Source organism: Gadus macrocephalus, chromosome 15 (assembly GCF_031168955.1).
Source record: "Gadus macrocephalus chromosome 15, ASM3116895v1".
NCBI classification, from domain to species: Eukaryota; Metazoa; Chordata; class Actinopteri; order Gadiformes; family Gadidae; genus Gadus; species Gadus macrocephalus.
The window spans coordinates 1,408,915-1,429,223 of NC_082396.1; the positions used below are offsets into that span (position 1 = coordinate 1,408,915).

Below are 20,309 nucleotides of genomic sequence, written 5' to 3' on the forward strand. Positions count from 1 at the left end.
ACACACACACACACACACACACACACACACACACACACACACATACAAACGCACATAACCACTCACGGACCCAGACACGCACATGGACAAATATAAACACACAGACACACACAGACACAGACACACAAACACACACACACACACACACACACACACACACACACACACACACACACACACACACACACACACACACACACACACACACACACACACACGCACGCACACACACACACACACACACACACACACACACACACACACACACACAGTGCACAGATTTTAAAGAGATATGAAATAATACATACATGTATGATTTATTCTATCATACATGTATGTAGTTCTGCTTCAGATACAATTATATTTAAAGCGGTTTATGGATTCTGTATTACTGTATTGATATATGAATATGTGTTGAATTAGATAGATATAAATTGCTCCCTTTGACAGACTTTTGTTTTATGTCTATTTTCTTTTGTCTATCGTTGGTTATTGTTAGTCATATTTTTTTTCTGTCAGTCGCTTTGTTCGCGGGTGTGTTTGACAGACATTCCACGCTGCGAGAGGAAATGACGTCACATCAGGAAGTAAAGCTAGCCCCTGCCCGAGTGGATCCTATGACCAGAATCCGTAAGATTTATAAGATTGTTTTCGGCTAATAAACATCGGGTAATAAAATATTAGTGTACGGCAGCCCATCTTATGCAGAAGGCATGAACGGCTTCTTGTACCGGTGGGAAACGGCATTTAGGTACGTAACTATATAATCAGTGGCCTGTCTGTAAAGGAATTGTAAGTTATTGGCTGCTAGCTGGATTCAGCTAACAATACTTAGAGCCATGAATACAGCAACATAGCTTCCCTCAACAGCACTGTACAATACCAATGGCGTTCTCCTTTTAATGCTCAGACCAGTAGGAATCTGTCTTTCTAACGTGTTTCTTACCTTTGATGTAATGACAATACGTTTCATTGAACATATCTGATTCATTGCATATGCAGTTGTAACTGTTAAAGCCTGTCACTGACTGTCACTGCAGTTAATCACCAAAACTAATCTTCATCCACATCGTCATAATCGTGATCGTGATTTATATTCCCCGTTCTTCTTCGTATTTGCAGGTGACCTGTCAGTGGCTTGGACATAATGTAAAAATGGGGCTGGCTCTGATTTACGACCTGTTTTGGCTTTTTTCCTTTCGATGACGAGTCGTAGTAACGCTATTCTATGCAGCAACATGTCAACCAACCCATAGCCATAACAAATCATGCTTCATGCATACAACACTAACTAAAAAATAATTTATGATTAATTGAATGTAACTTACCAATTTAATGCCCCACCACCACTACAAATAAAAACGAGCTAACCATGTCACTGTTGGAGCAGTCTCAGAAGTGGTTCCCAACTCATGTCCAAGCCACTGTTCTGCAAGCCACCGGTTTGCAAGCCAAAGGCAAGAATGGAACCAATGATGCTTACACTATCATCCAGCTGGGAAAGGAAAAGTACTCCACATCCGTGTCAGAGAAAACACTGGAGCCCATCTGGAGGGAAGAAGCCTCCTTTGAGCTGCCGGGGCTGCTGTTGGAGGGGAACCCGGAGGTGTACGAGCTTTGCTTCATAGTGATGCACCGCTCCTTGGTCGGCATGGACAAGTTCCTGGGCCAGAGGTTCATCAACCTCAATGAAATCTTTGACAACAAGCAACGGCGGAAAACAGAGTAAGTGTCTAATTAACGTCTGTGTTTTTTTCTTTTTATCCACCCCTGAAATAATCTATTACATTTTTTCAAAAGAGCTCTCTTAATATATTGCAGTTGTGGTGCCTAACTATACAACACTAAGTACTAATATACCCTTTTAGGTTGGGCTTCTACTACACCACATCCAGAAGGATGACTAAATAAAAGGTCGGACTAACACCATGATAATAGTCATTTTTTCACTAATAGATTAGCTGGACTGAAACTCTTTCAACTAAATACATTTTGAATATAATTCATGGTCCTGGTGGAAAAGCATCGAGCAGGTTTAAGTTGTGCAGTGATCTCCCATTGTGGTAGAGTATACACCTGGGATCCTTCCCTAGGGAATCCATTGTTGCTATGTAAAAAATAATAACACTAGCTTTGCTCCTTCCGGTTGGGACTTTAATACTGTACACACAAGAAGCTTAGCCATTAAATACCCCACATAGTTGTGAGATTATCTGGACGTGGATTTCAGTGTTTTCCGTCCTGATTTCGGGAGAAGCAGCCAGCTAAATTGAATGTGGTGGAGCTGGACAAACATGTCTGATTAGTTGTTAGTAGTGCTGCTCAGGCTCGGCACAATGTGTTGAAAAACATAAAGGTAGTAAATGGTAATCCAGAAGCTCCCATGTGTCATGGGGTGGTGTCACAGCTAAGTACAATATGTGGGTGTTGGCCAACTAAGCCCGGCACACCCATGTGCAATTGTTGTCCTACGATGGGCCCCGAACAACCGAATCAAGACAAAGAAGAGGTTTGACCAGGTACACAGATACCAATCTGGTTCCTCTTCCCCGATCAGTTCCAGGGAATCACAGTGTTTCCTTATCGGCATAGTTACTGTAAAGGTTGAGTTCATCTGCAGGCCCAAACAAGATGTCGCATCAGGCACGCTGTCGTGGATATTTCCCCGTTGTGAACCCTTTGGCCTCGTCCCGACCCGAATGCTCCCCGACTATCAGGGCCGTACTGTAGATACTGTACCATATCGGTGTGCCACCTCGCCAGTGGTTCACAGCGTTGTTTTGAACCGCCGTATCGAGGAGGAACGTCCGTCCTGATACCCGAGAAGGCCTCCCCCCCTTAATTATCGAGCACCTGTGTGTGTGTGTGTGTGTGTGTGTGTGTGTGTGTGTGTGTGTGTGTGTGTGTGTGTGTGTGTGTGTGTGTGTGTGTGTGTGTGTGTGTGTGTGTGTGTGTGTGTGTGTGTGTGTGTGTGTGTGTGTGTGGCGGTTCCCACCAGCGTTGTGGTTGGGGAGGGAGCGAGGCGGTTCCGAGGGGGCGGGAGGTTACGTCTGGCCTTGACGCGCACGTGACGCGCACGTGACGCTCCGGCCCGCAGCGCACCACTCCAGCGGCGCTGGCAGACTGGGCTCGCTCCACTGGGAACGGGGGGCTACTGGGAGCCCCTTCGCTGAGTCCCTCGAAGCGGACCCCTTTCTTGACGTAGTCTTGTGTTTTTCTTTTGTGTTTTTTTTTTTCATGGTTGCGTTAATATGAAAACTGACATGGCAGGTTTGTGTATAGTCCACGGGAACTTCACGCTTTCTTTAGCCCGTATGAACTGCAGGGCCGTCCTGCAACGGGTTGTTGCCACAGCTCGCCGCAGCACTGACTGAAGGCCAGATTTGTGCAAATGTCAAATTTTTCCGTCATGGTTAAGTCATAAATCCCATTACTTTTGGTCGAGAAAGCAAAGAGGGTTAAACAAATAGATACCAAAAGCAGCATGAAATGGCGCACCATCATTATTCAATGCTAGGCTATTTCTTAACATTTAGGTTGCAGGAAATAATGTTTATCCTTTGAATAATAAATGTTTCCCTCCTGAAATTCAAATAAAATTCGAGCCAGTAAAGGAAATCTATAAAGCTGTAGTATTTGTGTAACTGTTGAATGACATTCAGATCACAGCTGTTAGAATAAACAGGCTTACTGGTTATCCACAAAGAGCTGAAGAGCATAATAAAACACACACAAAAATACATTTTGTTAGCTAGGGTGGGTCAAATGATCAAAATACTGTGTATATTTTTTTACATAAACAAATGTCAATTACCGATTCTGTAATGAATGGAATCAGGCCTGTACGATCTTATCTCAATGGCAGAACGTGCTTTGACTTTGAATTTGAGTGACTGTCCGTCCACTTGGCTTCCTCTAGTGTTTCAGATACCTGCTTCAGTGACTGAATCATTTGAGTTATAGACGCTGGCAAGATGAACTGTGTTGACTATTGCTTGTTTGTTGACGAGTGAACCCGACGAAGCAACAGCCAAACGCGTCGTTTCCATCAATGAATCAGCCTACCAGTGTGTGGTGATTTTAAGTTTGTTTGGCTTCATACTGTGTTGACTGTTGCTTTGCTTGCCCCGACTGCTTTCACCTTTCTATAAATATCAAGCGCTCGGTCTCTGACGTTCCGGTCTACACCGGTCTCTGCCCCCCCCAGCTGGTACGCCCTGGAGTCCAAGCCGGGGAAGAAGAGGAAGGAGCGAGGGCGCGTCCAGGTCAGCATCCAGTTCATGAGGAACAACATGACAGCCAGCATGTTCGACCTGTCCTCCATGAAGGACAAGCCCCGCTCGCCCTTCTCCAAGCTCAAGGGCAAGATGAAGGGCCGCAAGCACGACCTCCCCTCGGACACGTCCTCGGCCGTGCTGCCGCGCTCCGCCCTGTGTGACCCGGAGCAGCCGCCGCCGCCGCCGGGGCCCCCGCGTGGCCCCGGGGCCCCGGCCCCGCCGCCCGAGACCAAGGCCAAGAGGAAGCTGCTGGCCGGCTCCCACAAGCTGTCCGCCGCGCACTCCATGTCGGACCTCATCGGGAGCCACGTCCGGCCCAAGCTGGACTCCATGAACTCCATCGACGAGAGCGGTGAGGAGAGGGAAGACGGGAGCCCGTCTGGGCCGCTCGGTGGATCGGTTCTCAAACGTTTTGATGCGCTATTCCGTGACTAGGGATCGACCCGTATGGATTCTTTAGGGCCGATACAGATTCTTTTCCGTCAGCCTTAACCGATGACCGATACGCCGATACAGATTATTTTCCGTCAGCCATGACCGATACGCCGAGACAGATTATTTTCCGTCAGCCATGACCGATACGCCGAGACAGATATTCCTGAGCCGATGTTTGGAGCCGATACTGCTTTTGCTCCCTCAATCAACATCATAGACAAATATAGTATAGTAATATAGTAATAATCTGCAACAAAAATCGGCCGATGCTGATACACGTAAAAAACGCAAATATCGGCCGATATATCGGTCGATCCCTATCCGTGACACACGCACCATCACAAATTAGTAAAAATAATTAGTTTGTTGCATGGTATGATTTCACAGTGCGATGAGGATATGAACGATCTGACGTCTTACTGCCCCGATGCTCGGCGTGTTTAGCGAGAGCCGTGTCTTTAATGTCGTCTTACTTTGATGAACCAATATTGGGTCATGCTTGTACAGTGCCGGTTATAGAGAGACACAGCCGATGCGTGTTGAGCAGTAGGAGCATGGAGGGAATCAAACTGATCATAAGATTTGAGCAAACGCACAAACATAAGCAAACGCACAAACCGTGGACAAATATCTTAAATGCATCCAAAGGCCCCGCTCTGACCGACATTCCTGCGTTGTTGGCGTTCCCAGGTGGGCCCCACCGGCGTTCCCAGAGCGACGTGCCCGACTACGCCGGCGTGGAGGGCGGCGACGACCCCTTCGGGGACCTCAGCGACGGCCTGCCGCAGAAGTACGCCACGCTGCCCCGCAACCACAACCCCAACCCCTTCCAGGGTGGGGGCGCGGCGGCCTGGGAGCCGGGGGCCGAGCGGCAGAAGAAGGAGAAGGTCAGCCTGCTGGAGCGAGTGACGGGCAAGAAGGACGCGCGCAAGGCGGCCAACGGCGCCCGCACCGGCAGCACCAGCGACCTGCGCGTGGCCAACCCCTTCAGCGCCGACGTGCAGTTCACCAACCCCTTCAAATCCAGGTATCGGACGCGTACCGCTGACCTAACCCATGGGGTGGAGACGCCCAACACCGGGTGTCTGACCCTAACCCTGATTTAAACCAGGCAGTAACAAGTCATCACCACCTGACCCTAACCCTGATTTAAACCAGGCAGTAACAACTCATCACCACCTGACCCTAACCCTGATTTAAACCAGGCAGTAACAACTCATCACCACCTGACCCTAACCCTGATTTAAACCAGGCAGTAACAACTCATCACCACCTGACCCTAACCCTGATTTAAACCAGGCAGTAACAACTCATCACCACCTGACCCTAACCCTGATTTAAACCAGGCAGTAACAACTCATCACCACCTGACCCTAACCCTGATTTAAACCAGGCAGTAACAACTCATCACCATCTGACCCTAACCCTGATTTAAACCAGGCAGTAACAACTCATTACCAGGTGTCTGAACCTAATCCTGATTTAAACCAGGCAGTAACAACTCATCACCATCTGACCCTAACCCTGATATAAACCAGGCAGTAACAACTCATTACCAGGTGTCTGAACCTAATCCTGATTTAAACCAGGCAGTAATGACTCAACACCATCTGACCCTAACCCTGATTTAAACCAGGCAGTAACAACTCATTACCAGGTGTCTGAACCTAATCCTGATTTAAACCAGGCAGTAATGACTCAACACCATCTGACCCTAACCCTGATTTAAACCAGGCAGCAACACCTCAACAGCAGATGTCTGACCCTAATCCTGATTTAGACCATGCTGTAGTATACATTGGCCCAATGAGAAGGACACTTGGTTAAAAAAAATAAGGACACTTGAAAAATGAACCGTAAGCAAATGGCAAAAACAGAAAATGTAGTTCCTAACCGTCTTTGTGACTCATGGCCTCGTCCAGCCTCTGTTTCATCAAAGGAGTTCCTTTTTTTTCTGCCTCTTTAAACAACTTGTTTCAAGAGAATTCTTTCAGCACTATTTCATGTATTTCCTTGCACCTATCGCATGCATTTCCTCTCCTGCACACAGAGGCCAGGTATTGGCACGGTGTGGGTGAGCACTGTGTTTAAGACCTGGTTAATCAGACTGGAAGGTGTCATTAGTGACTCTTTAGAGAGCCCGGGCTTGATAACCGAGCCCTCTGAGCTACAGTAATGAGATCTTTCAGAGCGATAGACCAACCAATTAACCACTAATCTCGCCGTAGACAGCAGCCCATCAACCATACCGCTGCCTCGGTGATAGCAGATGAATAAAAGCAACAGTGGTTTGGACCATAACATTTGTATCTCCCCGCACACAAAATAATTGAAGACCTCATATGATTGATATTGATCCCGACCGTCCCATTTTCTTTCAAGCTAATGTATTAGATTTTTCATTGAAGGTTGTCTTGCTGTTTTTTTTTTTTTTTTTTGCAGTGATTCAAAGCCAACAGCAAAAGGGGACCTCAAGTTTGGCCAGAAAACCAGAGATGTCAAGAAAAATGTAAGACGCTATCCCAGTCACTCACTCATACAATGCTGGTAAATTGTTGCTTAAGGGAGGTCAAAATAACCCTGCTCTCATTGGGAAAACAGGGTGTTTACCGTCATTGAAAATAGAGACATAACAATGACATTTAAAATTAAAAATGTTGTGATATTTAGATTTAAAATAAGACTTATTTTTAATATATACACAGAGTTGTTGTGGCTCAATGTAACGTGTAATCCAGAGACGGTTATTGTTAACATCCCAGGGAAAGCTATAGGCCCTTAACATAAGTGTGGCGCAGCCACGTGGTTTGTGTGTACTTTTAATTGAGAACTTTCAGTCTCGTCTGACGTGCAGCTGGTGAGGATGATCTCCGAGGCCTTTCAGGAAATCCAGAGTTGCCGTTCAACTAATTAGCCGATGCACACACTGTTTGTCATCTCTGATCCCGTCATTATACGAGGCGGTGTGAAAACGTGGTCTCCAAGGTCAGCTGTAGTACTTTGTTAAACTCGCTCTGTAATTGGAGTTTATTGTCTCCTTCCCCTTTTCTTTTTGTTGAGCAAACGGGTAGTTGGTATTTAAGATACTGTCATCATATGCTTTTTTTTTCTTTCTTACTGTGTGTCTGCTTATTTCCCGAAACAAACCTTAGCGTTTCGGAGAGAGAGAGAAGGAAGGCATTTCTATGTCAGCGATAGGGGCGGACAAAGTGCCGGCTAAATGGGAAAGTGAATGCTGATAATGGCTTTCCTCACCTTCCTCCGTGGGTGTTGAGGGCTGTCGGTAGCCACACATGTGCCCCCTGTGCGAGGCAGAGGCACCCGGGCAGACATGGCAGTTCCCATTTCCTCTGCCTCCACTGGCTAATTAACCACATGAGGGGAGGGAGAGAGAGTGGGAGTGGGGAGGCGGCTGGTGGTGGTGATGGTGGGGGAGGTGCTGGTGGTGGAGGTGGTGGTGGGGGAGGTGGTGGTGTGGACAGTGAGCGATTTCAAAGGACTGAGCTTTTAGAGGCTGAGCTCATTAGAAATAGTAATGAGACAAGTGGAGAATGCCAAGTGTGCGCCTTATCTTCCTCTCGCTGCTGATCGCAGGAAAATGGTCATCATTACTGTGCCAGTTCATGGTCATTTCCAGGCCTTTGTCACTAGCCGTTATAGCGCTTGATTACATAGTGTGTGTGTGTGTGTGTGTGTGTGTGTGTGTGGACAGTGGAGCGAGGCTGGTATGTGGAAAGCAGCCCTAATTTCCTTGGGGTGGACTGGCTCCTATTGCTTTTAAAAGCCCCACAAGTAGTATTTCCCCCCGTAAGATCTCTCCATGTTGTCTGTGAGGAATTGGTGACTCAGACTGTTCTCCAAGCGTTCCCAGTGCGTGTAAGCCTCACAGTAGCCTGTGTGTGTTGTTAAAACCGATAAGATAGGAGGGAAGCCGGCCCAATCTGGGCTCTCTCGTCTTCTCTTTTTTTTTTTTTTGGTGCATTGTCTTTTATATACAGCGAGAGCGGGCTGACTAGTGCATGGGAGTGGGAGCTGATAAGCGTGGTATTTAAAACAGGGTTAAGACTCTGTACGGGGGAGGCCGCCCAGCGCTGCACTGATAAAGTGGTCCCTCATTAAAAATTATTACAGCTCCTCTTGTGCCCTTGCGGTATGGTCTGCACGTACTGTACCGTGGAACCCTCCCCCTACACCACCACCACCACCACCCCCACCACCACCTCCTCCTCCTCCTCCTCCTCCAACACAGATAGGGCTTAGACTTGGATTGGATTCAGGGTCTGACCTTTTATTGGTGAGATAGGCCGGCACATTGTCCCACAGAATGTAAGAAAAAAACTAATATGGGCCTTCGAGGAACTGATAGGTCGGCAATACCCTTTTACCTGCCGTTGAATGATACTCGTTTCTTTTATTCTTTCATTGGGGCTCATTTATTTTGCTCATTGGTGATGCAAGTTTATATTCGTGTGAACCGATTGTCTGGTATTTGTTTAACCCCACACACTGAAAGATGCCAACTCCGCTGTCATCAAATCCCTCACGTCTGTCAGCTCCAGGCCCGAAGGGAAAACGTTAATTCATTCATTTAGATCGAAAGATATAATCCCGTTTTACGTTTGTGTGGCAGTTCATGTATTAGAGAAGATCCACACGTTGCGTAAACTGGTGGACAATGAAACCACTCAACCAGCATCCGCCTCATGCCTCCAGGTGCCCCCCCGGGAGACGGCCGCCGCCTACAGCAACCTGTCGTTCGACGAGGTGGTGAGGGAGCTCATCAAGCAGAAGGAGGTGGTGAGGAAGAAGGACTCCCACATCCGGGAGCTGGAAGACTACATCGACAACCTGCTGGTGCGCGTCATGGAGGAGACCCCCAGCATCCTGCGGACCCCCTACGAGCCAAAGAGGAAGGCGGGTAAAATCTCTAAGAAGTGAGGATCAAAGAACAATGCCTTTTGCAGACTGGCAGAGGTGAAGGAGCAGAGAGAGCTGGTTAACTGGTACTGTAGTCAGGAAGAAAGTACTTACTGGAAAAGTAAGACTGTACAAAGGAGTTTGACTAATGCCAAATTTATGATATATATTTTTATTTAGTTTCAGATCTTTTTTTTAAATCATTTATTTTTACTCCGCTCAGAGTAATTGAATGTAATTACATATGCTTTAAGTATTAGTTCCTTAAGGGGAAATTCCGTGGTTTCTTCTTTGGGATAAATGATACATCAGGTTAGGTTGAGTTTTTCTTTGGTTTGGATTTTCTTACATTTTCTTTCAATTACTAAATGAAACTATGGTGCACCATCTTGCCGAACAATCAAAACACTTTTCACAGGCTCACCCAGGAGATCCTAATCCTTGGCTGATACAGATTGTTAACAAGGCATTTGGGGGCTAAACATGGCTGACGAGACCAATCATATCCCCACCACCACCCCTTCTCTGCGCCCAATGATGCTTAAGGTTGTTGGGGAGTACGCGCCGCTTTGATGACGTAACCCTAACAAGACAACTGAAGTCTCTAATTAAATAAATAGCCTTGGCTATTAAGAGAACGCCAAGTTCAGGCGTATCCCATGCATGAAGTGGCAGCGTCTTCCTCGTGTGTTTGGCTGCCATGTTCTATGGATGCCAGCAGCCCCTGGTATGACTGGAGCTACGTTTGTGATGAGCAGGTGTCCCCGGTCGCAGTAGTAGTTGGTATGCTGTCTGCTAAAGGACGTGGGTGTCAAGGTGTTGATCATATGGCACCCTCAATAGCTCTGTTTACACCCGACTAGTGGCCACTACAGGCCCCACACTGGCCTCTGCAGCCACAGCCCCCCCTCACTAGGATAGCCAACGCTGAGTATTTATTGGAGACACTTACTTGCTTCACAATCTTTATTTATGAATGTAATACCGTTCAATTATTAATCATTTCATTTCGAATTAAGTGACCCCACTGAAGGGAAACCCCCATTAACTGTCACTGTCATCGCTCAGAAAAGTATACCTCCGCTTTAACAATGTGCAACAATACTTACAGGTAGACTGGTGCAGAAGCTATGACACTAACACAGTTTTCAGTACATTTTTACATTTTACAAGTGTAGTCCAAAAGTATCTGTTCACGACCCAAAACCCCTTTCTTTGTTTATTTAAAAAACAAATGTTTACTTTAAATACGCATACACGATCGTTGTTGTTAATATGTATTATTTTCACCGATACAAATCCAGAACAATTTGTAGATGGTATTAACCGAGAGGCAGAATAATCTAAACTTTAAGAACGTGTTCCGTGGTCGACCTGTTCATGTTTCTCGTTAATCGTAGCTTGCCCTCTTGTGTCCGCTCCTGTTCTCCAAGCGGCTCTGTTACAGTGTCCTGTGGAAGTGACAGTACGCTGTGCCGTTCCCTCCTCCGACCTGTCCCCTTGGGGATGACCTAATGGGGGTCAAGGGTTAGGTGACTGTGGAGGAGAAGGAGCTACGACAGCACAGGACATGTCGGCCCAGTGTCCGCCCCGCCTCCATGCATGTGCAGGATCATTGTCCTGGTGGAAACGTATCCCCCTAAGTGCAGCAGAAGGAATGGCGGGCCTGTGTAGAATGGATTGGAGATCCTCTATGGTCATTGCGTGATTTTAATCCTGTAAATTTAAAGTCACCATTGATGGTATTGGCAGACATTGCCAAAGTTTGTCTACTTGCAGCTAAAAATCCTTTATCCAATGCTGAAAATACTAAACGGACCTTATTCTACTTGGTACGAACCACACAGACATCCGAGCATTACAATAGCAAAGTAATAGGGCCCTATTTATTATGTCAGTATTTATTAGTTGATGTCAAAAACGTCATTCTCGGTAGAGAAACAAAATACTAAAATAGTTCATTTTGAGGAAAGAAGTGAACACGATATTTCATTTTCCCACAAGCACATAAGCCAGTTCGTTAGAATTGCCTAAAATTGCCTTCATTTTTATTAATTTCAACCACCATTATTGCCGTAATTAATACTGGTCAGTTATGTGTTCCTAATATGCATTCTGATCTTCAAGCCCAGAAGCATGCATTTCTGTCACACATTATGGGATACAGTTGCATAAACCAGGCACAGTGCAGTATACTGTTACACATAACATCTTCCGGGTGTACTGCATTGTAGTTTGGGTAAAATTATTTTACTCTGTTTGCAATTACTTGCACCAGAAAGGTGGGTTTTGGGGCATGGGAACAATGGTGAAAACAATTGGGTGCTGAGGTTAAGTGCTTTTAAACTCATGAAGATGGCCGTGCTGGGAATAAAAAGTATGTTATGAAGTAAAATGTCACTTTATGCCAGATTTTATTTTTGCAAAGACGCGTACATTTTTTACACTGGATATCGGCTTATATTGAAGGTTTTCTTTGCGTGGTTTTGTTTCCATATTTAGCAATATCCTCCTAACTACATATGTACTCTCGGCCGGAGAATTATAATTTGTCTTTTATTATTTTCTATTGAATTCATCATATGCTACATGCTTGTGGGATAAATGTGCTACTAAATGTTGCTGGTAGTTTGAACTAGTGTTAAAGAAATATATATACATGATTATATTCGGTAATGGTACTTTTTTTTCTTCTCTGGAATGGGAAAGGCTGATTCTTATTTTATTTTGATACTATATGGTTTAGTTACTAATTTAAAGGTTTACATTTGTTACGTTGAAGCCAATTGAAAGGAAAGGAAAAGAAGAGGTGTACATTAAACCATGCTTTGTCTTCTACTAAATGAACACATTTACACGAAACGTACGTTGTGTTTGGATGCATGTATTTATCACTCGCTCTGATGATCTGAGTTTACGTGACCTTACCCTTCTGCTCATGTGGACACGTTTGGTCTCAGATGTGTTAATCAGAGATGGTTTTTATATTTGACCTTTACACTGTATTACACTAACTTACACGTGTGACAAAGTGATATACTGGATATATTTGGAATTTTACAAGTTCAAACAGAACAAAAAAAGTTGCAACTACATAACTCTTTTTCCCCCCTCACCAAGTGTTAACCTGCTAAATGTTTTTTAAAAAAATGTCTGCTGCTAAGTAGGTCTGTCTGAGGTAAATACACTTAATCGCTTTTGTGAGCCCTGGCTAATTCTGAGCCAACGTTTCCCTCAACTGAATGTATGGTGGTTGGCTTCGGAATGCATCATTGTCTTAATACTTTAATTCACAAAGCTTTACACTAATGAGTTTATTGAACCTTTTCTTTACTTTTTAAGTTTTAAGCATTCTCAAAGTAAAGACTATTTTAATTTTTCTTTCTTACCCTCGTGTTGTAAGACACATAACTGTTTACCTAAATTTGGACCATATTTATTATGTTTTTCTACCTTATGTGACACAAATGTCTGTTCTAACGGCACACATTTTTACACATTTTCAAGTCAATCAAGTACTACATTCCCTGTCTACAGTAGATATTAAAATAAATATTTATAAAATGAATAAGTCTATTATTTTATTGTCACTTATAATTACAAAAAAAGTGCTAGAAATAGTGGACACATTTAAGGTCTAAAATATTTATTTTAGAAAATTAAAATAGTCATTATTTCACACGATTTGCACTTTTGCATAATGACTGGCCAACAAGCTTTATTACCTGGATATTTGCATTTTATTTTGAAACAAATGTTTGTATTATTTGTTCTGCTTTGCTATTAACTGCTTAACATTAACGTTAAAAAAAAACATGTTGAATTATATTCCATTTGTTGAACAAATACAAGGCTTTAACAAAGTATAGCCCTTTTTTAATTTTACGTTTACAATTTTAGTACTATTTCCATCAATTCTTAATTTGATAAACATTGTATCCAGCAGAGTATTGAACGAGTAGTAGTTTAAGGGTTGACCATAACACCTAGACCAAAACAATAAATGGATATTTTGATGAAAAGGAGAGAAAGCTTAAATAGGAATAAAAAAATAGGTTTTAACAATCTTCCATCAATTTTTTTAAGTTGAGTGCTGATATTATGATCGAAACAAATAATGACCGTATAAACAACAATCAAAACATAAGAAAGATTACTTTCTATCTAACTACGATTATATTAAAGTTATTAGTTAGCTTTTTAGTCCTTAAAATTCACATTATGTAAAAGACTGGTAAGCATTGCGTTTACGAACAAAAACGGCCTGACAATAGCGAGCACGAGTACTGTACCCTGGCAGGATTTGCATTACAATACTTTATATCATTGTTACATGTTTATCATTTTTTGGGCCACAAATGTATCCAATTCTATATTTTTGAATTACACATGCATATTATCACATTGAATTCCTAAAAAACAGCCCGTATGCAGGACTTAAAGCTGTGCATCAATGAAGGGAATGAAAGGTTTTGATGGACCCCGTGCTGTTCATAAACATTGAGTTTTAAATGTAATGCAAAATAACATGATGAATAGCAACAGCTGTATTTAGCACCAAATCAAGTAGTGCAAGTAATCAAGTAGAGCTACGATTAAACGCTTTCTGTAATGCACCAATTCCCATTCATTTATTGTCATTTGATGCAATCCACTGGATGTTTTTTGATGGCACAAGCACAATTGTATTGCTCTTTTCAATAAATACACTGTTCAAAAAGAATATACTTTTTAGAGAGTATTTTTTTAAATATGCATAGCTATATGCTACATTATGATTTATCTGTAGTATGTACATATATGATTCAGCAAGTTCCGTCTTTATTCCTTAGTATTTGCATAAATTGATCAATGGTGTATACATCACAGGGAATAAATGGACCACCTGTTGTATTATTATTGTGACAGATAATATTACATTAATTTATTAGATCTCTACTGGAAGCGGCGGTTAAACTGCCATTTAGAGTTGCTAATTTGTGCCCTTTTGTGTCCAGCCTCTATTTTCTCCTTTCTCTAAGTGGCTCTTTTGTTCTTGAAAATTTCCCATGCTTTTTCATCCTGCAAAACAAAAAGAGAGAAGAGGCATGGTTTGTCAACCGAGCAGCGATGTTGCTCGTTAAAACGCCCATTTAATTTGCAAGAAGTGTATCTGAAACCTTTTGAGATGTCGCAGTCTTTTACCTTTTTTTTTTTTCTTCTTCTGTGATACCTCTCCATGAAAAAACAGCTCAAAACAAAAGTAAATGGCCACCACAGACCAGGACAGACGTACAGTGTGTTGGGGATTGACAGCATTGCTACTCAAAAGGGTTCAGGATATGAAACCAAACCACCACATCGCCCTATATTTATTCAGTGACTTGATTGCTGCCATTTACTTGGAACAATGTTTTGATGTTTAACATCTTCACCTGTTCTGTCAGTTCTTAATTTGTCTGTCATTTTGCCATGGCGAGAAAGTCACTGGGTAAATTCACTGGGCAACCGTGCTTTTTTAGACCATTTATAAATTGAAGATTGTTCAAGTCTCGCTGCATCATGATCCTCCTTGAGAAAGATCCAGTGTCCGGCGCAGAACCCAAGGGGAACTAAGTAGTTCACTGGCTCGCTTAAGCCCCGCAATGGCAGCATGCTTTCGTAATTAATTTTTAATCTTGGTGTATTAAGTTATATTCCATTTCTAAAAAAACACCGAACACAAATAAGTGTGTAATTGGGCTTTATGTAGGTGTCACCTGCTGTATTCATAAGCTAATTGAAAAACTCTTTGTCAGCCTCACACCTTCATCAGAGGATTGGATTTCACAGAACCCAGCTATTGTATGGCCCCGGCACGCGTCACCTGAATACACTAAATGAACAGCCATTAGTGCGCTGTTCATTATATCATATGGCGGTAATTTGAGGAAATATCTCGCAAACATGTTTTATGTAAGAAACCATGGGTGGGTTTGGTCACTGTAACAGGTGAGCATCTTGTGAGGGAACACACGCGTGTGGACATGTGTGCCAGAGGGGGCCACGCGTAGGGTAACCTGCACTACCCTTTAAAAATGGATGGGCGTCATTGCCAGGATCAGTGTCACAACACACACGCGTCTGAATGGATACGCCAGCGGCAATCATAAGAGGAGCCGATATGAGGGGAAATTCACCAGATGGATGAGGTGTTTTTAGGGAGAAAACCAGACCTTTCTCTTTGGACAGCTGGCCTGAACTTGTCTGACGATCGGAGGCCAGATGTCAAGTCTAGCTCTTCACAACCCCCCCAGGGTACCAGACCCCTCCCACTTAGCTCGTTTGGCCATCCTGAATGGGTGCTTGAGATAAATCAGATGCCGCACGCGCCGACGAGACCCGCATTGTCCATTGTGTCTCTATTGTCCACTTTTGATTGGTACCACGCGTCTGGTGTCGTATGAACAAAGGCAGATGACAACCAGGAACACAGTCTGCTGACACTGTCCCCTTCGACATACGCGTGTCTTCTTCATTAAAGAGTAGGTTCTGTCTAATGAGGCCTTGGTATGACTGCAGCTCTGCAAATTGTAGACTCACTTGTAAGCAGATATCTTCAGGTAGTCGAGATAGTATCTTCAATCCAATAAATCTTTTTAATAACGTACATCAAATGTAACACGATGCCTGACTGACACATTTATGTTATAAGTACAGGGAATCAGTGTTTCCTAAGACCAACGGGTTGTAAAACCATCCTTGGAAATACCCAAATATCATGTGATGCAGCCTCAGTCAGATGACGTATTAATATTTCACACTTCCATCCACCACAAAATGTCATGTTCCCTTCACACACAAAAGCAAACACATTCTCGCCCCCCCCCCCCCCCCCCCCTTTTGTGGCATTGCTATTGAAATATATATGACTGGAGCCCCTCTGCAAAAATGTCCTCGTCTGCAAAAAGAAGACCATGAGACTACTGTACATTTAGTTTGGCGAGGGGGGAGGAGACCCGGATCATTGTGTCCTGCTGCTCAGTGACAGGGGGGGGTTGGGGGCTTGCGGGTTGCGCCCCTGGGAGTGTGGTTCCATGCTGGACCCAGCCGAAGGGACCGCTGTAATGGCGGGCTGCAGGGCGCCGGGTCCTATTATCGCTGTCCGACCAGCACACGGCGAGGAGTTATCGCCTCCAAGGAAGGGCCCAGGAAACGCGAGCTGTCAGCGAACCGCCGCTTTTGCGTTTGTGTGTCATATTTTTGTCTCTGTAATTGGCATTACAAAATTCAGGTCAGGTGGATGGCGATTAGTAGTAAGAGGTGTGAAAAGGGGACAATACCCACGTCAAACCCAGCAGGTTGTACTTCAAAACAATGTGCAATAACCTAACTTGTCACCCTCAACACGAGATAATTACAGGTGACCCCTGTCACTCATCACAGCTGCCTGACACTAAGCCGTCACAAGTAAGATGTAGATGTGCACCTCCTCACAGTTTATGCTTGTTACTTCCGCTTCCTCGAATGTTCCACCGTATGTGTGTATGTAGTCTACATTATTACCGTAATTATAGTTTTTTGTTGAGCGTGATTGATTGATTCATCAATTGGGTTCCTCATCAGCGAGGGGTGGCTGCCTCCCTCATGCTTCGCTGTAGCTTGCATTAGGTAGATCACATTAGAACTCCACTGTTGGAGCAAACCAAAGCCATGCTTAAAGCTAGGGTAATACAATCAATCAATCAGTCATCTCCTGACTTTACAGCACAGGAGAGCCCTGCTGGAATGCTGCTAAGCTGCAGATGTACCAGCCAAATTACTCCAGCGGGGAATTACCAGGCCATAAATCCAGATGTCATGAAAATGTCTGTAGCCTATTTCACGGTAAAACATTCATGCAACTTGTTTCCATTACCGGTGTAAAGAATGTGTAGCTCCCACTGTGCTCAAAGTCCCCATCGCTGTTGGCGGATCTAAACATGTTTGCATCCAAACATGGCGTCCAAACCCCCGGGATCCATGACGACACGCAGCGGGATACGCCCTCCGGCGCGGCACTGTGTCCTGACAGGTCCTCCGAAAGGAGCGATCTGGGAAACGTCAAACTGTGAGAGCAACTAATCATTGTCTCCGGCTCGTTGGTAGGCTTGTGTAAATGTGAGGCGTGCCGCAGCCTGCAGAGTTTGCCCTCTGTAAGATTTAAAAACCAGTGTGCAGGACGAGATGCATCGTCTGTTGTCGTCCAATCGACAAGGATTCGACCGCAGACTTTTAGTTGTTTCTTTTTTTTTTGCCGTATTTATGCAGCGTCCATGTAAATAGCAGGCAAACATAATTTCTGGTGTTTGCCCCTCGAAACACTACACAGTGCCCACTGGCATCAGTGAGTTGGCTGGCACCCCGCATCATTATTGCTAATTAAGATGTATAAATATACTGTCTGGCGCTTGACTTGTTGTTTGCAATGCATCAAACTTGAACGTGCCAGGGGGGAAGGGGGGGTGGGGGGGCTGTGTTGCTGCTGCAGCACTGTCACAGCATCACATCTCGGCTGAATCCATTCTAATGAGGACGCCCGGTGCCAGCGTCTGAACAAGCCCGGGTCTGAGAGGAGAGAGAGCGTTGTCTGTGTGGAATCGTGCTCCACCCAAAATGGTCGACTGCCAATGTGGAGTGAAGTGGCCGGTCTTCAGGGTCTCTCTGACAGAGCTCCTTTTTAAACCACACCTTCTGGTCATTAGAGGCAATGGCTGTAAAGAATGGGTTTGTCTGGTGGTTGTTGCCATGGTCTTGGGGTTAAAGGGCCCAACAAGCTATGACGTCAAAGTACCGTGTTATTCTATCTGAGTCAGACTTCGGCTTCAGGTATTGGGTTTGATTTACAGTCACTTTCTGCCAAATGCATTTTGCTTTTTTTTTTTTCCTGCCACCACCTATAATTTAGATAATAAGGCATGAGGCATGCAATTTTTTTAACCTTTCATCGCCCTGTATTAGGAAAGGTTTGTGGAACTTGCTCGATCAAGGACAGCCAGACATTCAGCCAGACATGGATGGGAATTTCACTCATTAACTTTCTCTCTCCGTGATTTCTACCTGTGCAATAAATCTGCTTTGCTCCACCCTAGCCGGCTGAGCCCTGTCAAGAATACTGAACAAATATCACAAATATTTATCACAGAAAATGTTTCTAATGTCATTGAAATATGAAAATGTTGAGCTTCCCAGTTCGTCATTGTGCCAGCGGCTAGCAGAAGCTAGCAGTAATATGATTATTACATGCATCAAATGCTGTCATAACACTATACCTCTATGACAGCCCTCCACTGTAAATGATGAAAGGCAACTCCTTTGTAGTGCATCATTAGAAAATAGAACAATATTACGGTTGACCAATTAAATGCAATTCTCTAATCTTCCAAAGAATGATCTGCTCCAATGGTTGGTGTTACTCCCTTTATATAAAACAAAATGCACTGTAGGCATTCTCCCACGGACAAGATTTAATTGGCCTTAAATCAAATTAATCTTAGATAAATAATGGGTTTGTGCTGTTAGAAAATGACTGATTGCTGAGAAATTTTAACGGCGAGTGTCATAAACAGGAAAAATATATAAGTAGTGCGCGTGTGATGGTTGACTTGAATCGAGCTATTGTAAATAAGCGTCGTTCAAGAGGACGGACATGACCAAGAACTCATAACACATGGTCCAACCACAAGCCCGTAGTGGTTTATTTTTCAAATAAAAGTCAGTGCAAATAGTTGGGAAGCACTTCTCCTAACAGCTGCGTGTGTGTGGCTGGCCATAAGGACCCTCATCATTAGGGCAGTACGCACTCCTGTCCCACCCGTCGTCCAGTGTGTTTGAACGTGGCTACACGGGGGCGAGCTAGCCTGCCGTCGAGTTTGTTTTGTTGGGGGCAAACGTTGGCAACTCGCAAATGAGGTTCCTTGGAACTAAACGCATCTCGCTGTTGTTTTCCCACAGTATTGGCACACTAGTGTCAGTGAAGCAACGCGCGGCCCGGTGAGTTGTGAGAGTGCTGCCTGCAATTAATTATGTCGCCCAAGTTTTGACACACATAACATTATGCTGTCAGTCCCTGGGAGGGATCAAGCTGATGTCTCTATCCCTCTGGGGATATCGCTGGCTGTCAATTACTCTAAACACGCAGGAGGAGCAAAGGAGGGTACTGAAACGACTGTGATAACACCAGGTTGGAGCTAGGTCAAGATATGTAACTATTGAAATACCTTTTAAAAGCATACAATGAATGAATGCGCTTAAAGAGGTATTCTGGCAATGAATTGTTATTTTTATTTGGAAAAAATCGTTACATTCCTATTAGCCTAACAGTCTACCTTGCATTTGAGTTTCAATAGGTCAAAAGTCAAACCAGTACATGTAGCCTAAAGCCAGTTCACACCTGAAAGGATACGTAAAAACATGTAACCATCAACATCAAACCTGAACCCCTTCTTGTGACCATCAGCAGAATGTGCTCATCATATACAGCAAAGCAATACAAATCCATTGGTTTGATGGACTGGTCCGAGGATTTCTTTGTCCTAGGATCAGCCCATTGGTTTAACGGACTGTTCCTAGGACTGGTTTAACAGACTGTTCCTAGGACTGGTTTAACGGACTGTTCCTAGGACTGCTGTGTCCTAGGATAGCTGTGTAGGCCTACATGACGTGTCTGCTCGGTGAGAGAGA

The 20,309-nt window shown here is 44.2% G+C and overlaps 1 protein-coding gene across 1 annotated transcript; it reads left to right on the plus strand.

The window, feature by feature from the left end:
* The first annotated feature begins 562 nt into the window (after positions 1-562).
* On the plus strand, positions 563-13,200 carry LOC132472830 (rab11 family-interacting protein 2). Its single transcript, XM_060072622.1, has 6 exons — positions 563-751; positions 1,123-1,725; positions 4,208-4,629; positions 5,403-5,739; positions 7,155-7,221; positions 9,426-13,200. Exons 2-6 carry the CDS (start codon positions 1,373-1,375, stop codon positions 9,648-9,650), a joined length of 1,404 nt encoding a protein of 467 aa, XP_059928605.1. The 5' UTR covers positions 563-751; positions 1,123-1,372; the 3' UTR covers positions 9,651-13,200.
* The last annotated feature ends 7,109 nt before the right edge of the window (positions 13,201-20,309 follow it).